This window comes from Xiphophorus maculatus, chromosome 22 (assembly GCF_002775205.1).
Source record: "Xiphophorus maculatus strain JP 163 A chromosome 22, X_maculatus-5.0-male, whole genome shotgun sequence".
In the NCBI taxonomy this organism is placed as follows: domain Eukaryota; kingdom Metazoa; phylum Chordata; class Actinopteri; order Cyprinodontiformes; family Poeciliidae; genus Xiphophorus; species Xiphophorus maculatus.
In genome coordinates, this window is record NC_036464.1 from 23,530,154 (window position 1) to 23,557,560 (window position 27,407).

The following is a 27,407-nucleotide window of genomic DNA, read 5'->3' on the forward strand; positions in this document are numbered from 1 at the left end:
GGTGCGCCTTATAGTGCGGAAAATACGGTAGGTTTTTTTTTAAGTGGCCTACTCAAAGTCTGCACTTATCTTTAAACTCTCTGCTCAATCGAGTGTGGCCCGAAATCTCTCCTTAGCAACACAACTTATTACCAGTTATCACAAACAAATAACGCCCGAGTTATGAGGTTTTAAAAGACACTTGTCAGGGCAGATTGGTTTGGATATGTTTTTGTATTTGGTCAGGTTATGTTTTTCTGATTTCAACGTTTGTTTGACGATCTGAAAAGCTTCAAGATAAATCATTTCTGTAAAAGAAAACACAAAAAAACACACTATTGATCAAAACAGCTTTTCGGGATTTCTGAAGTCTTCACCAAGTCAAATTTAAGACTTTGTAAGACCATTACGAAAGGGATTTAGGACTTAAATAACAAAGAGAAATGAGCCACTGGCTACGACGAACACCGTCGAACACCATCCAGCCAAATGGCAAAAAAATCTGCACTTACCTATGAAAAAAACCTATCTAGTTTTACCCTTCTTAGCTAGCTACCAAAGGTTTGGATAACAGTAAAGTCCCACAAGAAGAATGAAAACTACATAGAATATATGAGATCAGAATCCCACCACAACAAAATATAAGAGCTGTGATTAACATAACTAAGGCCAACTTGTTCTTCAATGGATATAAGACATTAAGGCCATAACTTTAGACTTATGAACATAAGACTTTTTAAGGATGTGTGAGCACCCTGCTCTTTTACTTCTTAAATTTAACTTAAAGTTGTTTCTGAACAATTGATTTAAAGCTGAAATTCTCAATATTCCCACTTTCCTCTGAACTGCATCCCTGTTAAGAAAAAAAAAAAAAAACAACAGGAGGAGGATTCTAGATGAACAGACCACAGGCTGCGTGTTCGGTACTTCATATTGCACTTTATTCAGCTCTGAGGAGGCAGAACTGGGCCGGGACCGTTGTTGCCGCCACAGATCAACACCTATTGCTCCTTGTCTGCAGCACCAGCCAAACCCGTCTCAAGTATTACCATGCAAAAAAGAAACAAAAAGAACTTGGTGTACATGGTTTTAAAACGAATAAAAACTATTGTGTGTGTAAACCGAAGCAACGAGAAATACTGCATATTATGGAAACAGCACTGGATGAGTTGGATGGACGAAGAGGCTTCAGACAACACGACATGCTATAATCAAACACAAAGAATGCCTTTTGTTTAATCTCATGTGGTTAAAGTAATGGCTTTCCATTGAAAGTGACACATTTTCTACAAACACATAAAGCTACAACATGCCTGAATGTTGACATGTCAGGTTTTCTGCCGCAAGGACATGAAAACGTGGCACAAGCTTCGATTCGAGACAGTTCTGTTGGGAACTGAACGTCTGCAGTGGAAGTACAGAAAGATCTCTCACAGTTTTCATGGTTTTTAGAGACAATCAGGTTATCCGCCAGCACAACTTTATCAACTCAGGGTTATTTAGTGGCTCCACACTCTCAAAAATGTACCTTTGTTAGATTGAAAGCTGCTGTGATTATGGATTTTATGTTTCAGTGAGGTCGAATGAGAACTTGCATGTGAAATTTAGACTTAGACTTGTGAAATGAATCCGTTTTCAGGTGAATATAGTGGAAAATCACGACTTGCTCTTCAGCTCAGATCCACACATTCGTTTAGCTTCTTTAGACTCTGGGTGGGAAACTTTTTAACGTTTCTGCAACAGGTGAGGCCAATATTCCTGAATTCCTTCAAAGCCTCTGGTCCATAAATATCGATCCGATTTCAAAACAGTGGATTATTATTTTTTTTTATTCAAATGCATCATGTAGGTCTTGTGTAAAACAGTAAAAATTCACTTATTTTCACATTTTTTTACTAATCTCAATCAGGGTTTAAGTTATTTTTCAGCATGTGAGTGTCACGTTTTCAACAATATTACACAAAATTCGGTCATCCCAGGTAAAACATGTAAACTCTGAGATGAGACCGAACTTGAATTATGAAGGTTTTGGCATGTTGCATTCAAGTGCGTGTCGTCAAATCACGTAAAACGAGTTTCATCGAGCCGTGGAGAGCCGTGACGTCGTGTTTCTTATGATTCATTTTTAAAATGTCTCCATAATTAAGATGCAGAGGTCAGGACATAATTGACCTCTGCATTAGTTCTGCATCGCCGCTGTTAAGTGCTTAATATTTCATATTTTTAATGCCATCATTGAATCTAGTAGCTACAGATTAAAAACTGTAATATAGTTTTTTTAAGATGCTTCAGTTAGGCGTTTTTGTTAATCTATAAATCAAGTTTATTAAGGTCGCAGTTAGGACTAATTTATTAACACTTCCTAATGGTTATATACTAATCAGCCAGCAGAGGGCAGCAGGTCCCAGTTTCAACCTCCAGCGAAGAGAAATCGTCTCTGTGTTTTCTCAGTGGCTAAACAGGACAAGCGGGTCTCACGAGGACAGGTCACATGATCAGGGCTGCACAGTGAAGGGGGGCGGCGCAGGCGGCTGGGAAAAGGCCTCAGTGGTCCAGGATACGGAGGTTGCCGGACACTATTTTGTTTTCCAGCATGGAGCCGGCCGGAATATCGATCCGATCGCCGTGGTTGGCGATGATGATGACGGTGCCCTGGGAAGACGAGGAAGAGAAGCGATGAGTTCCAGTCTCCTCGAGGAGGAGGAGGCGTGACGTCAGGGAAATATTTGCAAAGACAGACGGCAGAACCGGTTGCTTCCAACAATTAGGATGAGAGGAAAGCTTCTCTAAGTCATATTATTTATCCAGGACATGATTGAACACAAACATGGATTCATAAGTAGATGAAGTGGCTTGAATATTTTCAAACTATTCTAACTTTTGCAGACTTTTTTTGACACAAACTTTGTTATTTAGGATTTTATGTGACTCGTCAAAATAAAGTAGAAAATCTTTCACAAATTCAAATCTGAAAAGTGTGTCAGGCATTGATATTTCCCTGCTTTTCGGCTGCACCGAAAAATCGCCCGGCCAATAAATCTGCACTGCTTTCTTTAATCTTGGAAGCCTGCCACCTGCAAAGGACTGACTGACGGACCAGCCCGCCGGTCACGGCTAACAATAATCACACAACTGTTGGCAACCTAGCAACTTTCTTGATATATTTGGCAACTTTTATCAGAGATCAGCCAAAAGTGGAATTGGCAGGTCAGGCTTTTTAAAAATCGGTGATCAGCTTACAAATATATGCAGTCGTTTCACTGGTATCTCCACTACTTTATACATCTAAAATAAAATCCGCAAAAATTCGAGTCTTCGTGTTCGAAGCCGTCGACTCGCATCGAAACATTTTTGACCCTTGTGGCATTTACCTTCAGCGACACGTTTTTCCCAAACGTGACGTCTCCAGAGACGGTCAGGTGGTCCAGCTCCAGCATGTCGGGGATGCTCTCAAAGCGGGTCAGGTACTCCTGAACCTGAACACAACAACAGGTTGAACTTTCTCTGGGCCTGATCTTTATCAGGCAGCAGGTCACATCACTTATTAACCTGCAAGTATCATATTTACGATGTAAGAATGATTAACCAAAGCAGTGCGGAGGTTCTAGCAAAAACAGCTAAAAGCCGCCGTATCAAATATCAAACGATTGACTGTGTGAACGTGTCACGTGAGCCGACATCAGCCGAACTCCCAGGTCCCACCTTGGTGAAGGAGCTGCCCAGCTTGACGTGCGGCGTGGTGGGGAACTCTCTCTTGGGGCTCATGGTGAGGGAGCCGGCCTCCAGGCTGTACAGGTTGGACATGACCAGCAGCAGGTCCGACGTGGTTTTGACAGGAAGGAAGCGGCTGCGGGGGACATTTATCCCCATCGCGTTGTCGAAGCATTTGATCGCCGCGCCAACCGCCGTCTCCAGCTGGACGACGTTCAGCCCTCCGTCGAGCGTCTGAGGGGCACGGGGAGAGGGATCAATGACGTGACTTTGAAATAAATTGGATTTGGGTTTTTTTTTTTTCCCTGGACCCCGTCACCACGGTGACAGTCAGCTCCCATCCTGGAGCTGTTAGAGTTGACTTATTTGAGATTACTCGCGTTTAAGCTTATATCCGTCACTTACTGTGTTTGAACTGAAACTAGGCACCTACTATTTAGACTATGTGATAGTTTTAGAACGTTTTATTACATTTTAGATTATCTCTCTTTGTTTTCATCTGAGAGCTGAGAACGGAGCACAAATGTACCTTTCAAGTTTTCTACTATCAGTAGCTCTGCAGCAATAGCTGCACACCCAAACCAACACACACACACACACAAGCTTTTGGATCACACTCCAATGACCTCCTGTGTGCAGAGGGTTAGCATATAACCACTAAGTAGAACCCACTGCGTGCCAAAGTCCAGCCTATTGTTCAGGGCGTGGTTTCCAAATAAGATAAATATGTAATATTCTCTGCATTACATATTTGTAATGCAGATGCAATATTTGTAATTATTAGTGAGCCAATAATTAAAGACGAAGATTGTCCAGCGAACTGGGGTTAAATTTACACTAAACCATGAAGGACGTAAAAAAAGCTAGCTAGCTTTACCCTTACCAGGGTATATTAGCAGCTAGTTAGCAGTAGTAGTAGTTAGCAGTGGAGTCACAGAACGCAGTGAAGACGCCTGATCGCCACTCAAAGTTTTGCGTAGCAGTAAATTCCCATGAGAAAAAATAAAGAAAACTACACAGAATATATGACATTAAATAGTCCTGCCACAACAAAACCTAAGACCTGTGACTCATTAATTGAAAAAGAATTCTTAGATTAATTGTTTTTCAGGGAATCTAAGAAATCTTAAGGCCTTAATTTTAGATGCATGAATTTAAGACTTTTTAAGGGTGCATGGACACCCTGCCTGCTGTAAATGCATTAAGAAATCGCTTCTTGAGACCACAGACGGAAACATGAGTAGATATTTCTACACGCCTCGTCTAGGCCTGATGAAAGCACCGAGCTGCTGCCGAGGTTGGAGTTTAAAAAGTGAAGCTGCTTCCAGCCTCAGAGGGGTTTCACAATGAGCTAAGATTAGCCTGTGAAAGGCTTCCGTGACGCAACGCGTACAAAAGTAACGACAGGAGACTCGGGTAGACCTCTGTGAGAGGCCTCTCACGCCACATCCACAATTTCAGGTCCTCGTGCATCAAACCTGCGCCTGATCTTGCCATGCTTGAGGGCGGCACAAGAACCCAGTTCTCTGGCTCTGGGGGAGCCAGAAAGCTCCTGCTCACTTATTGCCTCTTACATAACGCACAACTTTATCACAGCGCGAGCTCCGTCGAGTAATGAGGACTACGTCTGTATATTCTGCTTGGGCAGAGGCAGCAGTAATCAACAGCGCAGCAGCAGCAGCAATCAGTGTGAATTTATGACTTTCATATCCTGAAGTGGTTGCCTGCTCAGTGAAGGATGGGTGAGGGAGCGAAGGTTCGATCTAGCTCCAAGGCAGCAACCCAACTAAAACCCAGCTTTGAAGTTGGAGTTTCTGTTCGCACACTTTAAACTCACAGCAGAAATAAGCAGGGATTTCTAAAAAGAAAAAAAAATCTGGTATATTTATGCAACAACTTCTTAATTTAGGAGTAGTTTTACTACATTTTTCTTCTACTTGAGTAACAATATTATGAAGTGTCGCTACTTGAATACAATTCCTGGCTACTCTGTCCACCTCCGCCTTCCTCACCATCGTCTTTACAAGAAAGAAAAAAAAAAAGGATTCGTGTTGTTTTGAGTTGAGTTCGAGTTGCTTTAAATATTTTAAAATATTGTTCTGACTGCATACACGTGCAAGCTTAGTGACTTATGAAGACTCACAAACACTTTCCTTTACTGAAACATGAATGCTCGGGGAAGGAGAACAGTTTTAAATATGAGCTGAGTAAAATCTGGGGGTACCAAAAATTAAAAACATAAGCAGCCTTTTGTTATTGGCATAGACATGACCTTTAATGTAATTTTTGTGAAAAGAAAAAAAAATTAATTGATCCATTAATTTAATTCATTAAAAGGACTACATAAGTTTAAAAAGAAACTCAACGAGATTTTGATCTTTATTTCCACCAGGTTTTATTTAACGGCATCACCGTTTCTAGGCAACAAGACATGTACCAAGATAAGGGAGGGAATAAATCTGCCCAAAATTATCTTTAAATACATGAATAAAAAAAATGCTTCTGTTGAATGCTTTCATTAGTATTGCTAGATGAGTAGTTGTGTATTGGTGATTTGGGGAAAAAATATATATTAATTGAAAATTTCCGGCCTAAATAAATAAAAAAAGCACTCAAAGTAAAGCTTACATTTTTCAACATTCATTTTTGCGAGGTGCCTCTTTTGCAGCCTTCAGGTTTTGAGGATGGGTGAGGTCAACCTAAACTAAGGACATTTTCCTTTCTCCTGAACTGTTTATTTTCCAATCTTTATCGATGGCTGTCTATGAACAGGCCGTGGAATATTACACGGATGTCATATCACATATCGTAAGCAAAGAAATGAGGACAAACAGAAACTGATGAGGTTTCTTGCTGAGCAACAGCATGAAAGCCAGTGTCTTTACATCAACATATCTCTTTATCTGAAGTTGATGTTTGGAAAATTCTCCATCATTTTTGCTTAGTATGTTTCTAAAGAGAAAACCATGCTGCTACCAATAAGAGCAGAGTTATTCACCGTGCGTAACGGTACATAACCGTTTCATCTCCGCCTCGCTCACCTTCGGGTTGACAATGATCTCCATGTCCATCGCGTTCTGCTCCTGCAGCCTCTTGATGGCAGGCAGAGAGATCCAGAGGTTGTTGGTGTTGAAGATCTTGAACTTTGAAACCGACTTGAATTCGTCCACATGAGCTTTGGGCACCTGGGCGATCTCGAGGAGGCGGAGCTTTCCTTCATACTGGATCAGGGTGCCTCCCTGGGGAAAAAAAACAATACAAAAAAAATCAACAATTTTACTTGATAGACTACATCTGTTCTCTTTAAAATGATTATTAGTAATAAAAAAACAAGGCAAAATTATGAGATTAGGGCTGTAAATAATGATTGTTTTAGTTATCAGTTATACTGGCAATTAATCGATTAATCAATACATCCTGCAGATTTTTCATGTAACCACTTGCGTCGTTTTTTTTTTTACACAATATTAGAAATTCGTATTCATATTTCTACTGCCTCAAATGCAACAATGTAGCATTCCTTTAGTGTACGCCTCAACCTTTGCAGCAAAGCATTCACTTGTATCGACAAATATACTGGCTACTAGCTTGCTGATTATTTATTAGATTAACAATTGGATAGCAAAAGGTGCCTAAAATCTATTTTTTACAACTTTTTTTATTTATTTATTTATTTTTACAGAATTTGAACCAGGTGAAGTTAAAATTATATAACTTGAGGAGTTCTGGGTAGAACAGATTTACAGACAAGGAGGGCTTTTTTTTTATCTTAAATGAAAACTGTATAGATCTTTTTGTACAGTTTTGGCTTAATTACTCAACTGAGAGCTTTGTTCTTTCAGCAAATGGCCTTTATTAGTCTGTATGCTAAAGTTAACGATTAATCGATTACTAAATTATTTGACAATTATTTCAGCGATCGATTAAAGGCATTTGATTAATCAATTAATCATGTTAGCCCAATGTGAGATTCACGTCCAACTGTACTGGTCCTCGTACCTTGACGTCAGCGCGCGTCTTATCCGTAACCTCCATGACAAACTCGCAGCGCTTGCCGTTGGGCTGGCTGACCAGGTGGTGCAGGATGTGCAGGTCAACGGTGGCTCCCAGGTTGTCGATGTTGGACACAAAGATGTACTCCTTTCCCTGCGCGATGAGTTTGTCCATAAGACCGGAGTTGTAGAAGCTGGCGTAGATGTCGCCGTGACCGGGAGGGTACCAGCCGTCCGCGTTTTGGCCCGTCATGCTCAGGTTCGCAGCCACGGGGAGGAGAGACTCTTTGTGTATGCGGGGGTACCTGGACAGACAGGGATGATATGATCACTAAGGGGATCCTAATTTTAGCGGGGTTTTTTGCTTCAAATAGTCACTAAAGAGATGCTAATCTGAAACGATTAATTTGATTAATCATGATTAGTCGATTATTGAAATAATCGACAAACTAATTAGTGATTGATGAATCGTCAACTGATTCAACAGACTCAAAACGGGTAACTTGCTGACATAAACCCCAATGTACTCAGGAAAGTAGTTAAGTCAAAACGGTAACAAAAATATCTATAACTTTTTTTCATTCAAGATATTAAAACTGTAAATATGTTTTGATATCATCAAGTGGTATTTTTTAGATTCATCTAGTTCAAATTCTGTAAAAAAATAAAAAATACCAGCAGATGCATTTTTGGCTTCAAATGGTCAAGTATTCACTAAAGAGATGTTATATTATTGCATTTACGGCAATAAAATGCACATTTTCTGATTTAAAAAGGAATTGTATGATTTGTTTATTTGAATATTTTAATGTATTTCTAATATGGCATAAAAACGACTTGAGTGGTTTAATGAAAACCTACACAAAATACAATTTTTTAAAAATCCAATGAATTCTGACCATCAATTATTATGGTCAGAATAATTGATCGATTACTAAAATAATCATTCTTTGCAGCCCTGGATATGACTGGGATTTATTCATAAAATCTTTATAAATATTGCTTTTGTTCTTACTTAAAAACTGATTATTCCAGTGTGACACTGAGGAATCGTTCACAAATCTTTTTTAAGGTTGTATGAAGAAGACAGGTGAGGAGCAAAACCATCATCCATGTGAGAATTAGACAGATCAAAGCGTTTTTATGAAGGATTAACAATCCTCGTGAGGAGCTGGACTAAATGGGAACTGGCAGCACTTCTGGCAGCTCTAGGAAATACAGACCCAGATGAGCTACTTGGGAGAAAAGACTCACTCCGCAGTGGGCTCATGCTCTTGTTAAAGTAGGATTAATTCAAGTTCTGATTCTGATGATCGTTTTGATATGAGCTCAGACACTTAAGCCTCCTGCTTCCCCTGGAGGTAGAGCAGTTGTCCAAGAAGAAACTGAGACCTCTTTGAGGGCAAAGAAATTAAAAATACGGGAATAAGTCATTTTAACTGACATGTTGCTTACTTTTTGCTTGCAACAAACTCACAACCCTTTAATTGTTAAGGCAACTACTCTTCTCACTGAGCCACAAGCTCCCTAAGTAAAGTTATCAAAAAAGAAAATGGTCACACACAGATAGACAGAAAGTCTAAAACTATGACTTGATCAGATTACCGCAGCCTCTTAGGCTAGTGACCAAAGTCAGGTGATTTATATCTTCTTTTTTTTTGAGTGATATATTTATGAATTTTTGTTTCTTGACAACATTGCAACACAGAACAAAAGCTCAGCAGTGCACTCTAAGGTGAGAGAAAAAGAAAAAGAAGAAAAAGACATGGGGAGAATACATATAAGGCAATTTATACCTTGCTACATGAGCAGCCTGCCAGAAACTCAACAAAATCCAGTATTTACACAATCAGTGACATTACCATCGTAAACAAAACTCAGGAAGGAAGTTGTCAATGAGTGAAGACGACATAGAATTAGCTATTTTGAGCAACAGTGAATTATTTTAAAATAGAGCCAGAGGAGATGGCTAACTGTTTAAGAGGAAGCTTTATGTTATGCATGTCTAGACATTCCTGTGGTTCACTGAGGCTGAGAGAGAGCAAAATGTACAGTAGAGCTAAGTTAAAGTAAGGATCGATGGGGTTATAGTTTTTGTAAGCTGCTAAGACAGTCTATAATGTTAACGATATTATTATTTTGTCTTTATTTATTGAGATCCAACCATCGTTTCGCTACTGCTGGAAAAAATCAATTGTTTTTTCCAGTCCCCCCCGCCCCCCGAGATAAAGTTTAAAAAGTCTGTTCAAGACATAGCCAGACCTTTGAAACCATGTTTGAGCTTTCCTTACGTCAAAACATAATGAAGGTGGGTGAATAACTCATGGGTTTGTTTGGCATTTAAAGCTGATTGTTTTCTCCCCATGTGCCAGTGAACAATCACTGTAATTGGATTTTTAGGAATTTCTGAAATGGCCCGAGCATTTCTTGGATCTCACGTTAAAAATTACTTTTAAAACTGCTCAGCGTCTTGGACATTAAATCCTCCAGCTAGTGTTGCTGCTGCCCCAGAAAAAGCGCTGACCCGCCCTCCCTAAGGCATGCAGAGCTGATGAATAATTGAATCGCAACTGGAAAATTAAAGTTCCACGTGGCTGACGAGCTGGAGACAGCACGGCATTCAGTACAAACAGGCTTTTCCACATGTTACAAAACATCTACCGTCCATTCCTGATGGTACGCATCCATGAACACAGGTAACGGGTAACGCCCAGCGGAGTTCTTAACACACTAAGTGATACCGTTTTCCAGTTGACAGTGAAAGCACCATTACTTTTACTAAGATGCCATTTAAAATACAGAAGAAAACCAGATGTAGTGGTCTCACCTGCTCTGATTGAAGGTGTGGATCTTGACCCGGTGGTGTGTGTACTTCTGCAGGATTTTCTTAGTATCTTCGTCTGTGTTGAAGGAGTTCATGAGGACCAGTGGAACATCAGTGTTGTACGTCTTGTTCAGGTGCTATTGGTGATTAAAAACAACCCAAAAAAACCACAAACATCACTATTTTTATGTAGTAAGGAAGGAAAGTTTCACATAATTATCACTTAAAAATCCCCAGTACACACTGATAAAAACGATATAACAATAAAACAATATCTAGGAATTTCTCCGTTGTGTGACAATAGAGGACATTTCTATTCTATTCTATTATTAGATCCATTTCACTTATCGCTGAATAACAGAAGTTTCAACACCCGTCATATCCCAGAATCCTGTCCTCAGATTTTAGCTCAACGTTTAACAAGACTAATAGAGAGACTTCTTCTTGGCCTGAATTCTGCTTTCTGAACTTCCTGACTGGGACTGCAGTTAGTCCGCATTGGAAAAACATCACCGGCTCGATAACACTTAGTACTGGGACCCCTCAAGGCTGTATGCTTGGTCCACAACTGTTCACAGTGTTAACTTGTGATTCATTCATGGGCTTTAAAGACCTAAAACAGATTATAATCTGGTGTTCAAACTGGACACAATAAAGATACTTCTTAGTGTCTTTGTTGCAGAGAGAGTGTTTTATCCATTTGTGCTTTCTGTTATCAGTAAATCTGATGATTTTTCTAACTATTATAGATCTCTGAGAAATCCTGTTTGATTTTGTAATATGATGTTAAGTATGTAAAGACAAAAATGATCAGAATTAAAATTAAACTGACAATGAATTCGCGAGATAAAGAGAAGATAAAGAAACCTATAGTCTCATTCAATCTCATAAAATGTTAGCTTATAATGCCTGACTAAAATACCTTGTTTTATTAAGCTAGACAAGGTTTATTATTTTTGTAGATTAAAATATATTTTTTTTAAACTTTGCAACAAATTCGTTAGAAATAAACTCATGCACTAGCAGTGATAAATAGAAACAGAAATGAAGTTTAGCACTAAACTCCTTGTGTTTTTTCCCAAAGGCAAATTGACAAAACGCTGTATGACTGAACTCCAAAATGCCAAAACAAAGCCATTTTTTTCATGTTGTGGTTAAACAACAAAGACTTTACAAATATTACAATCAAGTAAAAAAAAAAAAAAAAGTAGTTGAGACCTCTGAAAATTCAGACAATTCAGATGACTAATGGAGGCAGAAACAGATTCAGGATGTGAATCATATGGGTGAAGCTGGATTTTCACCCCGTCAGAGATGGGCGGTGACCACCCAAGAGCGACTCACCATGACCGACATAAGTGGGAGAACTGTTCATTTTTCTGTGGAGTTTTGTTTAAGTGTCGGGGTCCTCCCCTGTGCACAAACAATTTAAAATGTTCCGCAAATATGTGAAACAAAGGCTCGAAATACAGCTTGGCTCTGCAGTTTGTTGACAGTGGGCGTATGTGGAGGCAAACACAGCAGAGACATCAATGGCCGTCTCTCGAAACTGGACATCTTAAATCTCTTTTACAGTTTTGTGATCTTTAATCAATCTTGCTTTCAGGATTATTTGAAGCCCAAATCCTTAAAAATACAAAGAGAGCCTTTGGAGACACGCCCTTATTAAAGGGAAAGCACACTGCCAAATATAAATGATGAAGTATCGTCTGGAAAAAGCAGACCACAACTGTCAAATGTTTTCAACACAGAAAAGAGCTTTCCAGCGGTAACATTTCAAACTGATGCATGGCCGCATCAGTTCTGAAACAAGAGGAAGCGTCCCCCTCCCCCCCAAAGATCCTGCTAATGTACTAAACATGTCGGACATTTGTGAAGATGAATTCATGAAGAAGGCAGATCTCGTTGTTCGAAACGCTTGGTGATGTGCCGTTTTGAGAAAAGCAACTTACAGATTTTGAGAGGCAAACTGATCTTGTGCAGAGATTGAGAATTTCAGCTGCTTCCATTCACTGGTGTTACAACGGACAAAACAAATATGACAAGTCCTTTAGTAAAAAGGCTTCCAGTAAAGGAGATAAGACTCATAAGAAATGAATAGCACCAAGCTAGTTATAGGTATTAATTACATGACAGTAGTTATAGTTTATATTTTCTCAAGGAGTATATTAAGATAAAAACCTTTACTCCATCCACCATGAATATGGTTTAGCTCAATAATATATATATTACTTGGCAAATAAATAAATCATTTTTATGCACTTTAAATGAGCCACCCTTAATTAATTGGGAAGTAATTTTCACAACGTGTTCAGTTTTTTTTTTTTCATATCCAATTGCATTTTTCAAGCCTTTTACTACATAGTACGTGTACATTCAAACTTTTAGGCTGTTGTGTAGAAAACCTACCTAAAATGTAACTGATTATTGACAGTTACATTTTAGATTTGCCAGATTTTCTGGCAGAAATCTAATTGTTTAAAAGAGGCGCATAACAGGTGATTGCAATACTTTACAGTCCTTAATGATCTCCAGTCCTATCAGATCAATTCTTAAGAAGTCCTATTAGCCTCACTGCTAACAACACAACAAGTTTGCAGTCAGAGCTGGTTTTAGCTCTAAAATTATTCTCAAAATAACATACAATGTTGTACACTGATGTGCCTGATCAAGAATATTTTTTTTTACTTTCCTGGTGATTAAGTGAAATGTTCTCACACAGGAGAAGTGGTTTAGAGGCTGCTGGGTGTGTGTGTGTGTGTGTGTGTGTGTGTGTGTGTGTGTGCGTGTGTGTGTGTGGGATCCGTTTTCCTCTTCTCTGAACAGGCCGATTCAGTCTGCAGGTAATCTGACCCGACCTGGTCAGAAAACTGGAGGCAGTGTGCTCAGAGGAGAGCTGATCCCCAGGAATCTCTTGTAAAACATACATAAACACCAACCACCTTCAATAAGTGCTGCACTGTATTTTATTAAGCAGCGTTGGGTGGTTGGTAACTAGTTACTTTTACTCAGTTACATTTAGTTGATTAACTTCTTGGGGAAAAAACAAGTTGTAGGAGTATTTTTTACAAAGCTGTACTTTTTACTTTTGCTTGTTTAACTTTATTATTAAGTATCACTACTCTTACTTGAGTAAAATGTCTGGTACTTTGCCCTTTGTGAGTAACTTCACTGAAAGAAAAATAAGCTTGTTTAAACCAAAAACTCACCAGACACACACACACCCACCCACAAGCCCACACACACACACATCTGTAATTTCTGCTAAAGTTTCACAAGTTTTGTATTGAAAAAATTTGATTCAGAAAACGTTTCTTCTGCCTTGTTTTGTAATTATACTATTTATATGAATTACTTTCATTTTGATAATTAAAATACCAACATTTCCACATAACTTTATATTTTTGTCCATTTGATGTCATTTTTAAATAAGAAGTGACAGATGTTTTGATCAGTTGCTCAGTACTTTAGTAGCTTTTTTTTTTAAATCAAATACTTTTTACTTGAGTAATTTCTTGGACTGCTACGTTCTATTTTCACTACAGTACAAATATGTTACAAGTAGTGCTACTCTCACTGAAGCACAATTTTTGGCTACTCTTCCACCTCTGATGTTAAGCCATCTAATCTCAACACTTCACTTTTATCCAACGCAGATTAAAGTGAAACCGGAGCTTGGGGTCCCACTAAAAGCAGCAAGAAGATGTGATTGTTGTTTGTATGACTTCCAAAGAACATTCATTCAGGCGTTGGGCGTAGCGCTGCAGCAGAGGTTGAGGTGCATGATGGTGCCTAAATAGCTGCGCTCTCTTCTCTGACCAGACACACAGCCGTCTCTGTTTCCCTGCCAGACGACACACCAACAGATCCCCTTTCACAGCAACTCCTCACACACACCGTACTGGACTCTTTTCACGAATCATCTCTCTTCCAACAAGAACACACTTAAGACTTTATAAAGGCTTGGAGAAATAAACCAATGTCATCAACAAATACATGTGGATTTAATTTTGGACTCCCCCCCCTACCCCCCCTCACTTTGAATAAAATTGATTCATTACAAAGTTTTCTTTGTATGAAAAATCTGCAAATGCTTCCAGAACAAAACCTGGAGCAGATGTTTGTGGTATGTTAGATAATACAAGAAACTCTTTGCTCAGCTTCAGAGGTCTGCACAAGTCTAAATCTTCACTCCGTTTTGGTTTTCCTTTGAAATCTCCTTATGATCTTTTAAAGAGATTTTGATCTGTAGTTTTCAGAGTTTCTCAAGGTTTACCTCCCCCCCCAGAAAGTTCAAGTGCATTTACCCTTGTACCTTTTCCTTTTCTACAAAGTAGGGGAATTTTGGGGGGACAATTCTGTGCTCCTCTCTGTGTTAGCTTCCTACACTAAGGTAAAAGCTAATTACTTCAGTAGAAATAACGTTTGACATGCCATGAGCAAGATGTCAGAGCAGAAATGGGGAAAAGTAAAAGATAAAAACCACAGATTTCAACAGAGAAAAATTACTAGTTGAAGTCATGAAGAAACCATCCCAGGCTTTGGATGGAGGTTTCAGTGGCTATAAAAAGGTAAACTTTGTGTTTATATTCAGCCTGTTTACAGAGTAAATCAGAGGGTGTGAGGGAAACTCACAGCTGATTAACACACCAGGCTTTATTGGCTATTCACATGATTTGTTTTGGTTTAAACCAATAAGAGCTGTAGATCCTTCTCCTGTTGCAGCAGGTGGTGTCGTCCTTATTTAGTATATCCTTGTGGCATATGCATATACGTATACTGTATATGCAGTGTTGTGTGACATTGTGCATGTCTTAAGTTTCAAATTTGTATGTCAGAACAAGAACGCCCTGATGCCAGAAAAGTACTGAGGTGGCCTGACTTTCTTGGGGTCTGCAGATTCAATTACACAAGAAGCACAGAAATCAAAACTGACAACAAAACTCATCAAGAGATCTTAAGAATCCAGGAGGCAAAGTTTGGGATAGCAGAAATGAAAGGAAATAGATGTAAAGTTTTTCTCATCACTGTTTTTCATTGTTTGACCAGTGCCTGCTCAGTGTGGAGGAATTATTTTTAACTCCATTTCAGCTTCAAAAAGGCCACTAAACTGTTGTGCAGACAACAAATTTAAATGTATTTAATTGAATCTATCAAAACTACTGAAGCTAACAGTTTGACAACATAAAGGGCTTTAGCTCTAAGGACATTCTTAAAGAAGGAATATCTGAAAATCCTACTTCAACCACAGTAGGAAGGAAACTTATCATCTATTGATGGAGCTACTGGTATAAAACCCAACAAGAAAGATTGTGCAACAACAAAAGAAATGGTGTCACGGCACTTATTCATCATTTCTCAGAAAAAGGGAGTATCTACGTTCAGTTGATTTGTTCTTTTGTACCTCAAAGAACACTGGTGTTGTGACTGCAGATGTTTGCAAGAAGGCAGAAGAGTGTTAGGAGGAAGGCTGAAAAGAACTCACTTCATTTAAAAGCACTTGGCACTCATAAAAACTAACACTGCTACACTGCGTCCAGATTAAATCTGAGTCCAGATTTAATCTGGACACAGTGTAGCCGGGCAACAATCTGAACTTCTGTTTAACGTAGCAGATGTATCAGATCAAGGTTATCTCTGTTAGTTTTTATGAGTGCCAAGTGCCTTCAGATTTAGCATTTTCAGATTTTAGTAATTCTTCATGTGGCAACCAACTGTCAGACTTCAACTCTTTAATCATTCTTATTTAGCTTTTAAAATAAACGCTGCTGAACTGGTGAGTTACACTTCTAAATGTTTTTCTGCTGCAGATATTGAAGTGAGTTCTTTTCAGCCTTCCTCCTAACACTCTTCTGCCTTCTTGCAAACATCTGCAGTCACAACACCAGTGTTCTTTGAGGTACAAAAGAACAAATCAACTGAACGTAGATACTCCCTTTTTCTGAGAAATGATGAATAAGTGCCGTGACACCATTTCTTTTGTTGTTGCACAATCTTTCTTGTTGGGTTTTATACCAGTAGCTCCATCAATAGATGATAAGTTTCCTTCCTGCTGTGGTTGAAGTAGGATTTTCAGATATTCCTTCTTTAAGAATGTCCTTAGAGCTAAAGCCCTTTATGTTGTCAAACTGTTAGCTTCAGTAGTTTTGATAGATTCAATTAAATGCATTTAAATTTGTTGTCTGCACAACAGTTTAGTGGCCTTTTTGAAGCTGAAATGGAGTTAAAAATAATTCCTCCACACTGAGCAGGCACTGGTCAAACAATGAAAAACAGTGATGAGAAAAACTTTACATCTATTTCCTTTCATTTCTGCTATCCCAAACTTTGCCTCCTGGATTCTTAAGATCTCTTGATGAGTTTTGTTGTCAGTTTTGATTTCTGTGCTTCTTGTGTAATTGAATCTGCAGACCCCAAGAAAGTCAGGCCACCTCAGTACTTTTCTGATGTACTGATACTTTTCTGGCGTTCTGGCGATCAGGGCATTCTTGTTCTGACATACAAATTTGAAACTTAAGACATGCACAATGTCACACAACACTGCATATATACAATATGTATATATGCATACTGTATATATGCAGTATGCTACAAGTATATCCTTGTAGTATATGCCACAAGGATATACTAAATAAGGACGACACCACCTGCTGCAACAGGAGAAGGATCTACAGCTCTTATTGGTTTAAACCAGGGGTGTCAAACTCCAGTCCTCGAGGGCCACTGTCCTGCAGCTTTTAGATGTGCCTCTGCTGCACTACACCTGAATACAGTAATTAGGTCATTAGCAAGGCTCTGGAGAACTGATCTACACAATAAGGAGGAGGTAATTAAGTCATTTCATTCCAGTGTTTTGTACCTGTGGCACATCTAAAAACTGCAGGACAGTGGCCCTTGAGGACTGGAGTTTGACACCTGTGGTTCAGAAGAAAAACTCTGCTCTTTGACTTTTGAAAACACATCTAAGGCTACGTTCAAACAGCAGGCGAATGTGACCCAAATCGGACTTTTTTTTTTTTGCCCAAAAGTGACTTTTTCACCGCAGTCCGAAAAGCCCAATTCTGATCTTTTCCACACCCCCCAAAAACATCTGATTTGAGTCACTTCCATATGTGGCACAAAGTCAGATACGTATCCGATTGTTTAATCTGACTTTCATGTCACTGACATGCGTTATAATTACTCACCAGAAGAAACCAGAACAGACATAATCAGTGGCTGAAAGAAAATTGTGATTTTGAACTTGTGAAATAACTCTGGCAATAAAGTGCATCACATTACAATCCCACCACTCGAAGCAGACTCCAGTAAGTGCCCCACAAAAGGCTGTTGCTATTAGTTGTGCTTTATAGCTTCCTTCATTTTGTTATGGTCTTGTGGCAACACTGTTGGCTCCCATTACTGAATAAACTTTAAAATTAGTCCATAGACGTCAATATTCTTTATTACTTCCGCACACAATGCGCTGTTGTGTGATGTCAACTTTCTTCTTCTGCACATGTGGGTCACTTGTAAAGCATTATTCACACAGACACATTACTCAGTATGAAAAAAATATATAAGCTTTGAAATTCAGCAAAAAAAAAAGTGGAAAAGAACTCAAGACGTGGATTAAGATTTTTAAGATCCCAGAGCAGAGCTGGTGTGCAGATGTGATTCCAGATCTGCAAAGTAAAAATGCTGCCATTTACAATTTACTCCAATTGCAGCAACAATTTACATTTAAAATGTTAGGTAAATTGTATATATTATTATCGAATATTTGTTGTTTCATGTGACTTATAATGTTCTTGTCTTATATGCCTTTATTTGTTTTGTTTCATCTTAGCATAAAGGAAGTTTCTGTGTTGTTGAATTACTTTGATTCCTTTCTCAGAAGGCCTCTCTGAGGAAGAGCAGAGACAACCGTTTTCAACAGGTTATCGCTCAGCAGAAACCTCTGCATCCTTGACCTGCTAGATGGCTAGAAAACCGTCGCTGTGAAGACGTACAACTTGCTCTGTTTTACCCTGTGTCTGGAACAGAATAATCTAGTGCAAGATACCATGTGTTTTAGTTAGTGATTGTCATTAGCACTGCAACTAAGTGATGAAGTATTTTGCCCCCATCCCTTAGAGTTGCAGTGCTCTCTGTGATAGGGACTCTGAAAGTAACAAAAAGAGAGGAGCGGACAAATGTGTTTTCAGAGCGGTTGGAGATTTGTGACTGGAAACACGTCTCTATCCGTTCTCCTCGCGAGACCAAAAGAATCTAACTCTCTTGTCTTTTCTGTGTTTGTTTAATTTGTCTTTAATAGGTGTCAAACCTGACATAAAGTTTCCACTTCATGATGACAGCCTTACAAAACAAATATTAGGGAAACAGAATTAAGAGGGAAATCTTTGTTTGTGGTGTGGTTTCTGGGAGTTTGCACCTCAATTTGTTGCACGGTCAGGTCCAGGAAGGTGTTCTCGTTGCGGACGCTGATCAGGCTCTTGGGGCCCTTGCATCCCATGCTGGTACCCAGACCTCCGTTCAGCTTCACCACCACCAGCTTGTTGAGGCTGGCGGCCACGCCGTCCGGCAGACCCCAGGCTGCGATCTTATCGTACGGCTGGATCTGTAGGACACGGGACGGGGCAGAAATTTAGACTGTGTAGACACCAAACCAGTGTTTCTCCTAATCTCAATATTTTCTACATTTTTTTCTGGCAAATTTTCAGCTTTTGAAACATTTGAAATCTCAAAGATTTTTCCTAGAAAATTTCTGTGATCAATCGAAAAAATTCCTGAGTACTTTTCTTCCTAATTAAAGACATATCAGACATTTTATTGTTTTTCTAGAAATTTTCTGTGATTAAGCTAAACATTTGTTTTTGGTGGAAATTGACTCCCTTTTTTCTTCTGTCTACAATTTGTCTGATACGCCGTCGTATAAATCAGGGAAAGTTGAACAAATACAAAACCAAATAGGAACAAATGTCAGCAAGATGAGACTTTGCTGAAGTTGGCAGAAAAGCATTTTTTTCAGGGTGATAACCACTTCCTCAGAGGAAGAGAGACGAAAGGAATGGAATGAATTTCCTTTTGTGCAGGAGGTGAATGTCTGCAGTCGTCGGCTCTATCAAAGGAGAACGCATTTTTTCTTAAACGTCGGCTCATGTGGTTCACACTGACAATTAGAGTATGTCAAATCACAAGCCTGACTCACTCCCAGGCAACAGGGGATAAACCTTGTAACCAAGCTGTAAAACTCCTCTTTGCTTTTAATAATTCACTCTCCACACGTCAGAAAGCGTTTTACATCTTTCTTTGCATTGCAAACAGTCCCTTTTTCAGCTTGCTGATTTTCTGCTTCCCGTTTCACTCGGCTGTTTTCCAGCGCTGCTGCTAACCGCTCAGGAATCCTGACGGGGAGCACAGAGCTCCGAACTTCGAATATGTCCTGTTTGGGGAGGTTTGGAAGATTTAAACCGTGTTATTTTAGATTCCCAGAAGAAGGCAGTTTTATAGTTCTAGAGCTAAATATTTAGAGGAAAGTGGAAATGTAGCCACAACATGCGAAATAGATGGGTTTATTGAGGCCTGCAGCTTCTAAAAGAACAAATGTTTTATCCCCCCGAACCTGACTGAGTCCAGAAGAGAGACGGACTAAATAAAGGAGAACCTTCTGATTGTGATATCTGCAGCTCCCATAGCAACGTTTTTAGAAAAGCATCATGACTGTCTCAGAATTGAACCGACTGGATAAAGTTTAGTGTCTTCTATATATTATGTATATATAAAACAAGACAACATTCCAGCTGTGTGTGTGTTGTCTTGTTTCAGGAACTCAATAGAGTTACAACAAAGAATCAAAAGTTCATTCTAGTTCTGGTTTCTGCAATCTGAAATAAAAGAATCCAAATTACCAACAGTAATTGAGCAACATACTTAACCCTGTGACATTCCACCTTGGTACAAACTGTTTCCAATTAATGGGTGGTATGAATTTATTTGTCAGAGTGAAACCTAACCTGACATGTTTTAATTGTCGGATTGTTTGTCCATGCCCTTTCTGCAGAACGATGCCATTTCACAGCCGAACTGATCTGAGCACTGGAATCAGGAAGATGATAACAACCACAGCTGTAAAAATACCTTTGGGTCTTGCTAAATGCTAGTAGCATCTTCTCAGGTGATTTTGTGCGTGCAAAGACAGCAGCGCATCAGCAGAAACATCCCAAACAATCTCTGGAGACTGAATTTTACCTCCAGTACGCAGATTAATTGTTGTATTTCAATAATTTCCAGTTTTTCTAACTTAGGTTCTAACTCTCTCCACCTGTTCATGAACGAGACACAGAGGTCTTAAAAGTTCAGGAGAGCTTCTCGAAAAAAATAAAGTTAATAAAGACACGTTCCAAACTGGGATCCTGGGAAAAATGTTTTGGCAGTTTTTGTTTTCCCCAGAGAAAAGCAGATGGAGTCGGACTCACCGAGTCTTCTGGAGGCCGTTTTATCTTGATCCATTCCACAGACGGGCCCTTTACCTGCAGGAATCTGTGGAAGAGGTTCTTGAAGCCCTTAAAGTCCTTCATGCAGACCTGAAAATGTAGACAGAAACAGCAACGTAGCAAGATTCATTTCACTCACTGTGTTTGTGATTATGAGGGGATTTCTTTTAAGCTACACCCACTGTAGTTGTGGGAAAGAGTTAAAAAATATTTTCAAAGTGTTTTTGAGATTGAAGGTTTTCATGTAAAAAAAAAAAAAAGAAAAAAAAAGCTATTTATATTTAAGGTTGGGTTTTTTTCGGTGAAAAAAAATGTATACATTGTAAGGCCAGTCTGGTTCTTATCTATTTAAATATAAAATAGAAAAATGTACACCCAAATAAGTCTTATTGAAATAAGTTCAATAAACTGCTGAGATGAGATAAATTTATATATTTAGAATGGTGAAAGAACTCCATTAGAAATTTTAACCAGGTTAACTGCATGGTTTTAATAATCAATCATGTTTTAATTAAAAAACCTGTTTTAGTGCTAAATTATGAATATGTCTATTTAACAGTAAATTGACATACACGCTCAATAAAGAATAATGTTGTTTTTTTTGTGTCGACTAGCAGCTGTTTTGCTCTGAAATGTTTCACTCCAAACATCTGACTCATCTCAACTGTCTGACGTTTCTGGCTGAAATGCCTCAGTGAAACCCCATAAATTAAAGAAATCAAGTGGCTGTTTATTTTCCCCAATAAACCGCGTCTGTACTCCTGTAGGTGTAACCCTGCTTGGTATGACGCTCCATTACGCGTCAGGTTTGAGTTTTCCCAGCATTGCCGTCCGCCCCTCTAAATCACAACCAGATGCTCTCAGACGGAGAGGGGAGGGATGAAGACGGTGGTGTTGACGTACGTCTCTGTCGGCCCCCGTGACCGTGTCCACCAGCTTCTCCAGCTCTGCGTCCATGGAGCTCTCCAGCTGCTGCCGCATCATTTCCTGAAACTGAGCCATGCCTTTGTGGGCCACTCTTTCACTCAGACCTGAACAAACAAGACAGAAGAGAAGGAAAGGTCAAAGTTCTCTTCTTTCCACTGATGCAGCAGGCATTCATGGTGTCTCATTTCAGATTTTCAGACTCCCACCTCATTTGCTAAGCTCAGAATTGTCCGTGAGACGAAATGTGGGGATTTTGCCCGCTCATGTTGCACTGTTGGTCTTCCTTGAAAAATAACTTTTGTTGTGAGATATTCAACCTCTGCATGATAAAGAGAACTTGTGGCTAATATTTCTCGCCAGAGAGATCTCTAATTGCGGTCAAACTGTCACATTGTCTGGTGAAGTAAGTGTAAGCCATTATCATAAGCCCGAACAAAGCATGAAGGAGAGTGCCTCAAGCTTGTGAGGTTGTTGAAGCTATGTTAAGGAGTCATTTTTTTAAAGTAAGAAAAGGAGCATTTCTTGAGCTTGAGCTGTCCTGTCGACTAATAAACACTACGCAGTGTTTGCCAAAGTGTTGAAGAAGTCTCCTTCAATCTCAAATAGCATTTTTGTTGAAGGAGGTACGTTGCAAAATCGAGCAAAAGATACACAAACCCCTAAACAAAATTAAGGTCACAAGCTGGTCTGCAAATAAATTTGTTTCCTGGTGTTGCTGTCTTCACCTCAACAGATCGTTCTCCCTCCAAATTCACTTTGGGAGTCTGTGACTTTTCTCTAGAATAGAAAATATCAGAGCGAGTCCACCAACGACTAAGAGCTTAGGACGCATGGCTCTGACTGGGAACAGAAATGTGATGCGATGCTTCACAAGATTGCTTCATACCACAACCGTGCAAGCTGTCTGCCCATGGCTCCTCTGTTTTGTATCGTTCATCCAAACACAGGGTGTACTCCTCCATTTCAGAATGGGCTTGTATCACAACTGCAAATTTTTGTAATCTTATGGAAACAGCCAGAAAGATTTCTTGTCATCTGACAAGAAGTAGTAAAATAATTAACAGTTAAATTACCCTTTACACCCAATTTCATTACCACACACACCTCAAAGTAAACATACATATCCCTGGGCTTTTTTTAATTTCTAAATGAGTGTAAACTCACACAGTCATCCATGTGTTGGACGCAGCTTCAATTAAAATCCAATACGCTGCGTTAAAAAAAAAAAATCCATACAGAACAATGTGAATAAACAGTGGAGGAGAAAGGAAAAGTGTCTGAAAAACAAGCAAAAAATAAAAATCAAATTTCTGAAATGTTTTCCCCAATCAATGTTCTCTTGTATCCGTACTTGAAATTATAGCAGCCCACTTTTAGCTTTCCAAGACTGGACAGGAACCTGTGAGAGGCCAGTAGTACTTGTCATTTCTGGGTATAAAATCAAACTGGTTAATTGTCCTGACAGAACTTTTACCAAGTCCTAAAATCATAAGTATTTTGAATTTTCATTAGGTTTTGTAGTTTGTTTGTTTACATTATTATACAAAGAGAGAAACATTAGATTTGGTAGGAACAAAATGATCTATAAAAAGACAGTTAATGATGTTAGCTTCTGCTACTTGAGTAATGAGCTAAACAATCAGGCAACAGGACAAACTCAACCTGCAGGACTAAACGGAATAAGTTGCACTTTTGCACGTCGTGTTAGATCCTGTTTGCATTCACGGCCAGCTGAAATGAGGAACAAACTTGTCCCAGCTGAAACGTTCAGGAAATACTGGTGAAAGAACGGCAGGAGAGACGGTTTAGAAACACAAAATGTGTCCTGCTGACCGCTTGGCTGCTGAAACGCAGCTTCACTCAGTTCTCTGCCAGTGGAGGAAACACGGAGTATCAAGATAATTAACAGACACAATGATTAACAAAACACTCCATTCCATTCGCCATTATATAGTCTGACAACTTATCTTAGTTAGTCATTAAAGAACATTAAAACGTGCATCAAGCTCACAGGCAGCTTTAGCAAATAAAACTCAAGAGGGGCACCTTGAATGCTACCGTTTTCATTAGGGCTGCAGCTAACCATTATCTTAGACATAGATTAATTGATTGCTCTGACAATTAATCAGATAAAAATACTGACACATTCTGCAGATTGTTCATTTAGCCACTAAAGTCTCCTTTATACAATACTATAAATATACTAAGAGATACAAATAAACAATTCAATTTCTTTTTTTAAATCAGAAAAATTTACCTTTTTTTTTTGTCTAAAATGCAGGATTCCTTTAGTGTACATGTGATCATTTGTAGTAAAGGATGCATCCGCAATTTAAAAAAACCCCGCTAACATCAACAGTGTAGGTTAGACCTGCTGATTATTTTTTGGATTGATTTAATTGACAATTTATTTATTTATTTTAAGCAGAAAGAAGTGTGTTGAAGAGTTCAGAGTTCCTACCGCAGCCTCACTTTGTTCATGTGGTGTTTCAACATCCTTATCAGTCCCAATTGGAGTCCCACCAAACTAACAGGTCCAGGAAGCGGCGGACGAGCTTGTGCTGAGTTAAGGGTTAAGGAACTGCGTTGGCTCAACACATTTTAATCAGTTGGGTAAAAAAGGGGACAAAAATAAACTCTGATAACTGGAAGACAAAGAATATTGTAGCCAGGAGGCTGATAGTGGGAAAAGGTTTTTCCTCAACATAACAAGAACCGGTACCGGTACCGGATCCTTCTCCGTAGCTCACTTTGGCTGTGAACACCCTGAATGTTAAAAAACATTGATTCAACAACATCTGGTAATCCAATCTCCTTTACAGAAACTGGGTTAACTGTTATTGGCTAGTAAAATCAGCAGGCAGCGAGACCAGACGACCAAGGAAGCTTACTTTATAGGACGGGTAAACGCTCGCAAAGCCAAGTCAATCTTCAACCACTGCAGTAAAAATGCTATCAACTCTCATCACCTGGATGGGTTTGGCTGGAATGTTTTAAAATGTTTGCATTTTTTTAAGACCTTATAGTTGGTGTTCAGGTGTTAATCTTCGAATCTTTCAATAACACATAATCATCAAGTTATATTTTTCAAATTTCATGTCAACTTTAAAAAAAATTTTTAACTCAAAAACACGACAGGCCGCTGGATGAATGACCCTGCCCTTGCGCCAAGTTTGGAAACCTTGAGGTGGATGGCAATCCTGGAGTAAAGACTTCAGAGTGGGACGTAGATTCACTTTTCCACTATAAAAACACACCCAGAGGTGCCATGTCCACTGGTGATTGTTATTTATTTTAAATTTGAGTGCAAATGCATGGCTTTCTCTTTGCAATCATGCATAAATGCCTTTTGTAAAGCACTGCAAAAATAGACTAAATGAGAGACGTCTGAAGACCTTGTGGGTGGTTAGGGGTTAAGACTAGTTTGAAGCATATCCATATCATTTATTAGCAAAATGAGGAGCTTCATAGTAAAAACAGAACCTTCCATTTTTGTAGCAGTTCTGAAAAAATATATACATTTCTGATCTTTAGTGAGCCTACAGTGAAACATTGCCCCAAGCTTGGGAAAATCAGGCAACAAAAGCAAACGAATTGACAAAGTTTTGCTCTTGAAAAGCTAAAAAAGGAACGAGAAAACGTTGACTCTAACTTTACTTCGTATAAAGAAGCGTCCCGATAACAAACGAGGAACAAAGGGCGAAATCGGGACAGTCCAAGCGTTAGCCTGCAGGAAGCTCTGACTGAAATCTACCAGCAGTAAAAACTGGGCCTGGCAGTTGTGATCAGATATGACTAAGCCCTTCAGTAGGTGACGAAAACTTCCGCACTTTGTGATTTAAACTGCTAGGTGGAATAAAACGGCACGTTTGGAGTAAGAATGAAACGGCAGAAACAGCTGGAAGGCTTTTAAAGCACACTAGGGATAATAGAGTAGGAGCATTATCACATTCTGTCAGATGACTTATGTTACATAGTTTTGTAAACAATGTAACATTTAGTTACATAGTTTTGTAAACAATGTAACATTTAGTTACATAGTTTTGTAAACAATGTCACATTTTGTTGCATAGTTTTGTGAAAAGTGTAACATTTAGTTACATAGTTTCAAAATAGTTTCTTACCTTCTACATAAAGTGCCATGTTTAAGCTGCCAAAAGTACTATGAATCCAGTCGACAAGTTTCAATTAAAAACTGATATTTTCAAGTTTTTTTGTTTTGTTGTTTTCACTCCATGAGATTCCCTGTGACAAGCGAAGGGTCAGTGAACACAGCATCCCTTAAAATGAACCCCAAAGTCTCCATGCGGCGATCTTAACGCCGCCCGTCCCGCTCAGTCCTTCATTCATCCAGTCGCAGGAGCTTTTTTTTTTTTTTTTTTTTTTTTTTTTTAAATCATCCCACTAAACCCAGGATCTTGGCATCCTGTCGCGAGTCACGCTCATCTTATTGACAGTCAGAAGTCAATCCGGACACGGAGAAGCAGGCTTGAACCAGAGCAAAGCAGGATCGGTCACTGATAGCGTTCCCAGTCACTACGTCACCAATACTGGCTGTGAAACTCACACCTCTGTTCACGTTTTCTTTCCCCACTGCCTCGCCCCCTGCGTGTTTTTATTGCTCCGTTCAGCCCAGAGAGAGACCACGTCTCCACCGACACTGTCAATCATTAACCGATGGGATAGACAGAGTGTGTTGAAAGCATCGTCAATATCGAGGGAATAAGGGAACCGGGAAAGATGGATGGATGGATGGATGGATGGATGGATGGATGGATGGATGGATGGATGGGATGTCATCCAGGAATGCGGTCCAGAGGGGCCAACTAATCACGCGGAAGAACACGTCCGCTTTTCCGCTAAATATTTTTTTTTTTTTTTTTTTTTGGCAAAGCGGTTAGCTAACTGGATGCTAGCATGAAAAGCGTCTCTCCAGTTGTACGACAGTCTTCAGCACAAACCTGAGGGAGCAATATTTAGTGTGAAGCCATTTTCTTACTGTGTTACTGTGGGATGCTGGCGGAAGAAAGTCAATGGTGTCGGTCGGCCTGGACCGCAGCGAAGACGCGCTCAGTTCTTTTCAAACCCAGGCTACCTCAAAACACCATGCCACTGTTTCCTTTACCGTTCCTCTTTTTGTAGGGGGTGGGGGACTAAAGCGTAAATAATGAAAAACTTAAAAAGATAAACAGTTCTAGGATATTTTACAATTCACTGCCGTTCCAAGCAAGGGCAAATGGGAACCAATGAGAGGACTTCTTTCCTGTGATGACATTTTGGGCACCAATCGTTTTTTGCAACGTTGTTTTGATGTTTTTTCCTTGCCAGTGATGGAACGTAGACGTACACGACTAGACGCTGCATTGGTTTCGTCGTTGTCAAGCAGAAACGATATGTCGGCGCCTCCGCCATATTGTGAGTGGCAAGTTCGTCTTGGAAAACGTGATTTCCTAAAAAAAAAAAAAGAAAAGAAAAAGAAAGAAAGGAAGAAACATATAA

At 39.3% G+C, this 27,407-nt stretch overlaps 1 protein-coding gene across 5 annotated transcripts; it reads right to left on the minus strand.

Moving 5' to 3' along the window:
* Window positions 1-898: 898 nt before the first annotated feature.
* On the minus strand, window positions 899-27,295 carry LOC102229508 (UTP--glucose-1-phosphate uridylyltransferase-like). 5 transcript variants are annotated; one of them, XM_023327508.1, is made up of 10 exons: window positions 26,033-26,878; window positions 21,885-22,012; window positions 20,964-21,071; window positions 18,920-19,105; window positions 10,510-10,643; window positions 7,690-7,987; window positions 6,732-6,929; window positions 3,682-3,924; window positions 3,351-3,455; window positions 899-2,631 (listed from the first exon to the last, which is right to left on the minus strand). In XM_023327508.1, exons 1-10 carry the CDS (start codon window positions 26,049-26,051, stop codon window positions 2,524-2,526), a joined length of 1,527 nt encoding a protein of 508 aa, XP_023183276.1. In that variant the 5' UTR covers window positions 26,052-26,878; the 3' UTR covers window positions 899-2,523. The 5 variants fall into 5 exon arrangements, with proteins under 5 accessions (XP_023183276.1, XP_005806616.1, XP_023183278.1 ...); XM_005806559.3 differs by lacking the exon at window positions 26,033-26,878 and adding an exon at window positions 26,908-27,295 and having other exon boundaries at window positions 2,524-2,631; XM_023327510.1 differs by lacking the exon at window positions 26,033-26,878 and adding an exon at window positions 24,381-24,469 and having other exon boundaries at window positions 2,524-2,631.
* Window positions 27,296-27,407: the final 112 nt, after the last annotated feature.

Bases quoted from the DNA above. Each gene is read 5' to 3' on its own strand.
- LOC102229508 (XM_023327508.1), bottom strand. The intron at 19,106-20,963 runs GTGAGTCCGACT...CGTGTCCTACAG, and splicing joins AACGGCCTCCAGAAGACTCG to ATCCAGCCGTACGATAAGAT. The intron at 7,988-10,509 runs GTGAGACCACTA...CTGTCTGTCCAG, and splicing joins CACACCTTCAATCAGAGCAG to GTACCCCCGCATACACAAAG.